At 59.8% G+C, this 8,398-nt stretch overlaps 1 protein-coding gene across 1 annotated transcript; it reads left to right on the top strand.

Moving 5' to 3' along the window:
• The first annotated feature begins 888 nt into the window (after window positions 1–888).
• On the top strand, window positions 889–4,864 carry PLA2G2E (phospholipase A2 group IIE). The gene is made up of 5 exons (XM_045859689.1): window positions 889–1,007; window positions 1,659–1,737; window positions 2,369–2,507; window positions 2,621–2,727; window positions 4,546–4,864. The coding sequence occupies exons 2-5, from the start codon at window positions 1,698–1,700 to the stop codon at window positions 4,686–4,688; spliced, it is 429 nt and encodes a 142-aa protein (XP_045715645.1). The 5' UTR covers window positions 889–1,007; window positions 1,659–1,697; the 3' UTR covers window positions 4,689–4,864.
• Window positions 4,865–8,398: the final 3,534 nt, after the last annotated feature.

Here is an 8,398-nt window from a genome sequence, read left to right as displayed (position 1 = left end):
GTGGGGACTGCTTCCTGTCCGCAGTGCGAAACCCCACCTCTCCACTGGAAAGGAGGCCGAGGCCAAGGCCAGGCCCCACAGGGCCCGCAAGGGGACATTCCTGGCCCTAAGCTCAGGGCCACAGCGTGACTTTTGCTTTCATGGGCCTTTTCCTGCCTTTGGGAAAAAAAAAAACAAAACAAAAGCAAAAAGCAAATGTCACGGCCTCATCCAGATGGAGACAAATGTAGCCCAGGCTGGATTAGAGTCCTTCTTCTCTTCCGGTTTGAAAGAAATGAAAACATCTTGAGGCACCCAAAGGTGTGGTGGGTGCTAGGCACTGGGCCGACTGTCAGCAATTAGTTAGGCTCTTTGAACTGCCTGCCCCAAATTCTGCCTCGCCAAGGACTGAGGCGTGGGCCTCAGTTTACTTCTCTATAAAGGGGATGACCGTAGCACCCAGGTCTCGGGGCCCATTGGGGGCCCCTTGAGATTTCACCTCGGGGGGCTCGTCTCAGCCCCGGCACAGAGTAAGTGCTCTGCTGGGGCCACCTGCTTCGCTGCACTTGAGCTTCACACTCAGGAGCCAAGGGCGGGATGCCTTCTGTCCTCGCCATGGGATAACCCACGGTCAGAGCCAGGAACAGGCCTGCTCAAGGCCACGTAATAAACGGCGGAACCAGGACTCCGAGGCCATAGATCAGGCAGCTCCCAGGTCCCGGATGTTGATGGAAGTGGATAGTCAAGTTATCCCGGTCCCAGACCGGGAACGGGGAGGGCAGAACCGGGAGGGAGGCGCAGGCTGGGGCAGGGGTGTCTTGCCTCCAGTTCTGCCTGAGTGGACTCAAGGGAGGGGGCGGCAGCCAGCAAGTGAGTCACCGGGGGTCCAGGGCCAGTGGGCCTGTGGAATTTCCGAGTACAGCAGAGCCACCCCCTCCTCCATCTCTCGGACCATCGGGGCAGCCGCTCTCCCTGGGGGGACGAGCTGGCCTGGAGGGCTACCGCCCCACTGCTGGAGAATTTGGGAGGTAGAATTCACACCTGAGAGCATTCTCACTGCTTGGCTAACAAACAGGAGCCTTCCCGGGAAAGAGCAATGAAGAAGATCCCTAAGCTCAGCTGGCTTGCAGGCTCCTGCATAAATGGCCTCCCGGGCCCCTGGTGTCCTGTGCGTGGTCGTCCTCTGGGTGACACGGAGGCTGGGCTGGAGGCGAGGGGTGCGAGCAGAGGCCACGCTGGCGCAGCCCGCTGTGGGGAAGCAGGACAGACTCGGCCCTCCCAGGCCACGTGAACTTAAGCTTCTCAGCCTCTCTGGGCCTCAGTGGCCGCATCAGTGAAATGGGGGTGAGAAAAAACCGAGAATGAGGAGCACCTGGCACAGCCCCTGCTCGGAGCTCCGTCGTGGGCGGAGCTGCTGATGATTTGGGGAAAGGGGTGGGGAATGGGAAGGGCCCTGAGAACAAAGAGCCCCAGACTACCCCCCAAACTGCCTGGAAGCAGAGCTCACACCCTTTACTGGCCCCTCCTCTGGGGGCTTGGCTGAAGTGTCAGACCTGGAAGGATCGTTGCATCATTGGGCATTCGAGGGTTAATGATGGGGAGTGGACAGGACCCGGGTATTTAACTAATTGAGGAGGCGACCTGAGACCAGAGGGGCCGCTCACTTCCTTTTTCTGCAGCTCAGCTCCTCTGGCCCTGCTCCCCTCCCCTCCCCTGGGATGAAGCCTCCCCCTCTTCTGACGGTCCTTTGCCTCCTGGGTAAGTGACCTTTGTGACCTTCAGCTCTCCCCTGACCCAGCTGGGAGCCTCTGAGCCTGGCCCTGGGGAGGGTGTGGTGGGTCACCTGATCCCAGTTCTGCTTGGGTGCACCGACTATCAGTGGGTGGGTGGGTGGGGAGAAGGATGCAGCCTAGGGGAGCTGGGGGGGACAGAGAAAGGGGCTGGCAGGGACCCCAGACAACACACACAGCTCCCAGCCACCCACTCTCCACCCCCACCCTAGCTTCCACTTTGGGAGGATCTGCAGGAACTGGGTGGTTAGGAGACATGGTGGGAACAGGGTGCTTCTGGGGCTCGGGGCTGACACCTGGGGAGGTGGTCAGGACCCACTGGGAGACATTTGGGGAACAAGGGTGGGGGTGTTCTGGGAGGTGGTGCCGGAGAGCGGGAGGGGGATGGGGTGCCCTGATGTGAGGAGGGACGAGGGGGTCCGGGTGCAGTGGGTGTCACGGGGACATCTGGACTGACCAGCGCCACTGGCACTGGGGGCGAGGGGCGTGGAGATGTGAGCTTAACTGACAAGCAGAGAGGTGTCTGGACCGGGGGGGGGGAGGGCCCTCAGGGGGCCCTCGGGGACCTGATGGCACCCGCCCGCCTGCCTGCCCTGCAGTGGCCCTGGCTGGCGGGAACCTGGTCCAGTTCGGGGTGATGATCGAGAGGGTGACAGGGAAGTCGGCGCTGCAGTACACCGACTACGGCTGCTACTGCGGCATCGGCGGCTCCCACTGGCCTGTGGATGAGACGGACTGGTGAGCATGGGGGTGGGGGGGGTGGGGGGGCCTGCCTGGGGGGTGGGGGAGCTGAGGCCACGTGGGGGCCGCCTGTGGCCCGACCCCCAGACAGCCCCCGGCGGCCCTGCCAGGTGCTGCCATGCCCACGACTGCTGCTACGGGCGTCTGGAGAAGCAGGGCTGCGAGCCCAAGCTGGAGCGGTATCTCTTCTCTGCCAGCAGGCACGGCGTCGTCTGTGGTGAGTGAGCAGCCCTAGGGGCGCCAGACGCTGGGGAGGGGGGCCAGCGTCCGACGGGAACCCCTCCTGACGGTGACCCCTGAGCCAGACCTGGGCTGGAGGGGCAGGGTCTTCCGTCATCACGGAATTGGGGACAGGCGTGTCCCGCACCCAGATGTTCACCCAGCACCCCATCTAGAGAGCCCAGGGACCTAGGTGCCTCGCCTCACCCACAGGCCTCCCGGCTCCAGCCTCTGGGGAAAGGAGCCAGGGGCAGAGCTGAGCCAGGTGCCGGAGGAGCTGCACTCACACACCCTCCCCGGGCCTGCGAGGCGGCTGCCAGTGCGATCCCAGGGCAGAGCATGCAGGAGCTTTGATCTGGGACAGCAAACCGCATTCCCAAAGGCCGACCCCCGCACCCCGCAGGGCTGTGGGGCTGCCGGGCTAGGCCCATTTGCTCAGCTTTGCCAGGTTCAACACCCCCACGGACCAACTAGCTTTCCTCTGGTCCCGGCCCTGGAAGCAGCCCGAACCAAGTGAGAATGAGCAGGGCTCCATGCAGCCCTGTCCCCCGGGAGCCCAGACCAGATAACCAGGGGCGTCTGGAGGGAGAGCAGGCCCGGCGGGGGGCTCAGGGAAGCACTGGGAAAGTCTGAGAAGACTCAGTTCGGATCTCGGAGGTCTGTCCTGGGGGAGGGCGGAGCCAGGACCCGAGCCACCGGAGCAGGTCTGGCTCAGTTTCTTGCTCCTGCAGCCAACCCCTCAGTAAGGCGCTCCGTCAGGGAGTGAGCCCCCCTCACTGGGGGTCCAAGCAAGGCTGGGATGGCCGCCTGTCAGGACAGGGCTGGGAGGTGCCAGGTGGGTGTGGACACAGGCTCGGGGCTTCACCTCCCACGTGCTGTGACTTTGGGGGCACGACGGAGCCCCTCGAAAGCCTCTGCCTCCTCCTCTATAACGAGCAGATAATCGCGCTCAGTTGCCAGCCTCAGTCCAGCTCCGGGCAGGAGCCGCCCTGAGGCTGCGCCTGTTCCAACGCTGAGTTTGGCTGAAATAGCAGCCAGGGCAGAGCAGAACCCGGGTGGGACGCGGAGACGGACCTTCGCGGGGAGATGAGCCTGGGCGTTGCTGGGCTCTGAGGCGCATTCCTGGGGACAGGAGGGAGGCAGAGCCGCTGGGGCAGACGGGCAGTGAGGGGAGAGGGGGCTTTGGGCCCCGGTGCCCGATGCCTGTTCCGATCTCTGGGATGTGGGATTACAGTGGGCGCTGGGTGTGGGCGCACACGTGGAGGGGGGTGGTGAAGGTAAATGCCAGAAAAATGGGCTCCGTCCCCTCATGGAGAGAGCACGGGGTCCCCAGCTTCAGTGCCAACAGCCTCCAGGGGACGCAGGCTGCTCTGGGCCCGCATAGGCCACCTGGGACTGGGTCGCTGTCATTTCCTGACTTTCCCCTCTGCTGGGTGGCTGCCGTCCGCTGTCAGCCATGCTTCACAGGGGGGCAGGAGCTGCCTAGACACCCCCCCAGGCTGGGGCAGAGGAGAGTTAGGGAACCAGCTGCCCCCACTTCCCAGGGCAGGGGAGGGGAGGTTCAGAAAGGGAGGAGGGACACTCTTACAGCCTTCCGGCACCTGGCCCCGCAGGCCCTCCTGTGTCCCGCCCTGTCCTCACCCACCCCTGAGACACCCCCTTATGATCAGAGCTTCCGGCAGGGGCGAGAGTGTGGCCCCGGATCAGTCCCGTGTGTGTGTGTGTGTGTGTGTGCATGCGTGTATGCATGTATGTGTGTGTGTGTGTGTGTGCAGGAGGCAGAGCCTCGGGTCCCTGACTGGCCTTGTCCCATCAGCAGGCAGAACTGCCTGCCAGCGCCAGACCTGCGAGTGCGACAAGACGGCTGCGCTCTGCTTCCGCCAGCACCTGGGCACCTACAACCGCAAATACGCCCACTACCCCAACAAGCTGTGCACAGGGCCCACCCCGCCCTGCTGAGGCCGTGCCCCACCTCCCCCCTGTGGCCTTCCGAGGCCCCCACCTCTGGCTGCTGCAGCCCCAGGCCTGGGGAACACGGGCACCAAGACCGTCCTTCTGAAAAATTTCTGTCCTGCAAACCCATCCGTCCCTGAGAACGCCCCCAGACTGTGACCTGGACGACCACGGCCTCCCAGGCCATGTTCCCCTTCGGGAGAGCCACGCCTGGCCTCTCCTGAATAAATGAATAATGTTTCCCATCATTCTAATATCCTCTGATTCTATCGTTGATTAATATACAGTTTCATTCACTCATTCACTCATTCATTTTGGGGAGCACCTCCCAGGGGCCATCGTCGAGCTGAGCACTGGGACACCGCAGGAACAAATCCGACATGGGTGACCCTGCGTGCGGTTCCAACATTCTGCCTTTTGATTTCCCATGATAGCAAGTCTTTGTGATCCTTTTTCTAATACTCTCCCATCTTATCCAAGACAAGAGTGGCCATGTGGCAGGTTGTGGAAGCATGACAAATACTGTCCCCTCTCTGTCATCAGGCTTCACTCAAGTCCCTCCCATTAGCACACAGGCTAAAAGGAAAAAGAAGCTCTCGAATCATCTTTATCCAGATTCCTCTTTTGCTTGACAGGCATCCAGGGGCCAGGGAGGGGAGGTTCTAGCTGAGGGGTCCTCACTTCCAGGCCAGCACCCCCTCAGTTCTTCCTGGGTCGGTATCAGCCACTGACCCTCGACCCTCTGGTGGTCACCTTAGACAGAGCAGAGTGCCCCGGCCACATCAGACTCCTGATAAAGGGAGGGAAGGAACAAAGATTTGAACCTCATGGGGCTGACTCTGGTGGCATGAAGCAGGTAACGCATCAAAGGATTCTCCCCAGGTAGCAGGCGGCCTATCCTGGAAGCAATGTGCTTCGGCGGGTTCTCCTCCTGGACACGGATAGGAGGCCTCCACTCTCTGTAACACGCTGACAAAGCCTTGCAGGGCTGGGCTGAGCCTGTTCCGTGAGATAAAGAATGCAGAAGGGCGTTTCAGAGGGCAATGCTCACTGTGGACATGCAACAGAGTGAAGAGATCAAAGGATGGTCGCCATACACTTTAAAAGGCGACTACATTCTGTGCCAGCAAAACGAGGGGGCAGGTGCGCCGGCTTTGCTCAGCAAAGAACCTCCAGAAGGCCGGTGTTAAAGCAAAAATGGGTTGCGTGGGGAAGAAGAGCCACATTTGTTGGGAAAAGTGGTCCTGAGGCGCCCTCTGGTGGCCATTTTATTCAGGCTCCTCGAAGGAAACCTCGATTTGCTTTGAACCTGGATTTCCCTTCGTAGACATGGGGGCAAAGTGCGCTTCTGAGCGAGTGAAATCAGTCCCCTTGCCTTTTCAATAATAAACATGCTAAGAAATATCCAAGTCAGTCCTTCCAGCCGTCTGAGAGTGATGGTGCTGCTGCATAAATGAGAAACGGGAAGAAGGCACGGACTGGGGAGAGATGGAGGAAGGTTCTGCTCCAGATGGGCATCGTGATGGGTGTAGGGTCGCCACGGGGCGAGGGCCTGGTGAGCCAGCAGCTGTGCAACCGCCGGGCAGAGTGAAAGCGGAACTGGAGAGCAAGACTTCAGTGCACCCGCTGTGACCTGACCACAGACCAGGCCGTCCGCACCCTATGCTTTCCCAGGGATCAGTGCATGGGTGGTGAATGAGTCAAAGGGTGTGTGCGTCAATTCCATGTGTGTGTTTGTGTGTCTGTAGTATGCGCACTTGGTTTCCTGCTGTAGACTTGTAGAAAGGGCTGAAAAAATGAAACTGAGCCCTGAATTGAGGGCAGAGGGTCCAGGGACAGTCCCTGTGCTCTGCCACTCAGCAGCAGTGCCTCTGTTCTGGAGCCCCACTGCTTAGTGTGGCCTGCGGCGGTGGCAGCGGTGGTAGCAGCAGCAGCGGTGGCAGCAGCAGCAGCAGCAGCAGCAGCAGCAGCAGCAACAGCAGGCTTGTTAGAAATGCAGACCCCAGACCTGACCCCAGACCTGCTGAGTCAGGATCTACAGGTTAACAGGACCCCTTGAGTGGTTCGTGGACACAGGAAAATCTAAAAAGCATCGACGTGAACACGTACCCTCAGCTTCTGCATCTGCAGCACGGCGCGTGTCCCTGGCAGGTTGGCGGTGGCCAGGCTTACATAAGGCAGCGTGTGCGAAAGCACACAAACATAGTGCCCAGCACACAATAAGCACTCACATTCTGGGAAAGAATGAATGTCCTAATCACCACATTCGCGAGCCTCTATTCGGCATGTGGTGTTCACCAGGCACTCAGTATCTTTTAATTCAATGAAAGAAAGAGAAGAAAGAAGGAGAGTCGGAGGGAGGGAAGGAAGGAGAGGACAGAAAGGAGGGACATGGGCTACGTCAGCGCTGGAGAGGGAACTTCCTTGCCAGTTTCAGAGCTTGCCCCTCCACTGTTGACAACGGGATTTGGATTGGTGTTGCTTCCCCGCCCGCCCCCCTCCCCCGCCCCGCCACCCACTTAGCCCTTAACAAAGTACTCTGTTAAATACTTTGCTGAGTAAATGAGTGGCAGTCACACTGCCATTCTCGAGCTACTGAGAGTTCGGTCATGATTTCGTGGACATCCGCCTGCTCCTTTGGGGCTCTCTGCAGTGTATCCACTGGAGAACTGAATACCGTGTTAAAGTTCCTTCCTTGCCTCGGGGCTTTTCTACAAACTGCTCCCGGCTCCTTGCTGAATGCTGAGGTGGAGACAGATCAGACGCGTCCCACCAGCAGACGGACATCTGTTGGGGACCACTCTGTGTGTGGTTTTGGAGACTGCAGCCCCTCGAGAGCAGGCTCTGAAAGGGGCTAGTAAGTCTCCCTGGAAAATCAGGTAACGCAGGTGGCAGTCATGACATGACTCCAACACCCCAACACCCCAACACCAAGGGTTCCCTTGGGAATCAGCCCTGATTAATACATTGTATCCTTTGAAGCTTGCTCTGCTTTGTTTTGTATAGCGCTGGTGGTATAAACCGGATGTTTAAGTTCAAGGCATAAGGAGTAAGCACCTTATCTCACGAAACCCGTCTTAAAGACCCCCTGGCGTCAGCATGACTCACAGACACTGACCTATGACACATCTCTGTGCTCCTTCAGCTGTTATCTATAGATAATGCCTGTGTTTCTATGACTGTTTTGTCTGACTAGCTTTTGACATTGATTGATGAGCTATGCATGTATACACCTACACACACCATTCATTCCCTACAAAAGCCATTTGGGAGGACTCGGGATGGTCCCCACTAGAGGGAATTGCCACCCCTTCCCCACCGGAGCAGCAAGACTGCGTCCAGGACGATTTATTCGCATCCGCGGCGGACGGGAGAACTCCGCTGGACGCAGTGACTCCCCCAGACACCCGCCACGACCCTCGCACCTCGGGTTGGAGTTTCAGGACCAGAGGCTCCGCTGGCCTCCGTTCTCCACAGTCTCCGCCTGGTCGGCCGAGGACGCCTCCCTCTTCCCACGGCCTGACATCCACCCCGTCACTCCTCTGCCCCCTGAACCGTCGCCGGCTCCCCACTGTCTGCCAATCCCTGCCGTTCGAGCCTGGTGCCACCTGCTTTTCCAGCCGTGTGTACCCAGCTATTGCTCTGGGCTCCTCCCCACACCCTGAAGGTGCCACCGCCTTCCTGCCTTCGCACCTCTGCGCAACAGCTTCCTTCCC

The sequence above is a fragment of the Phyllostomus hastatus genome, unplaced genomic scaffold, assembly GCF_019186645.2.
Source record: "Phyllostomus hastatus isolate PE091 unplaced genomic scaffold, TTU_PhHast_1.1 phas_scaffold_182, whole genome shotgun sequence".
NCBI classification, from domain to species: Eukaryota; Metazoa; Chordata; class Mammalia; order Chiroptera; family Phyllostomidae; genus Phyllostomus; species Phyllostomus hastatus.
The sequence above is the reverse complement of the archived record's forward strand: the minus strand, read 5'-3'. Positions and strand labels throughout refer to the sequence as shown.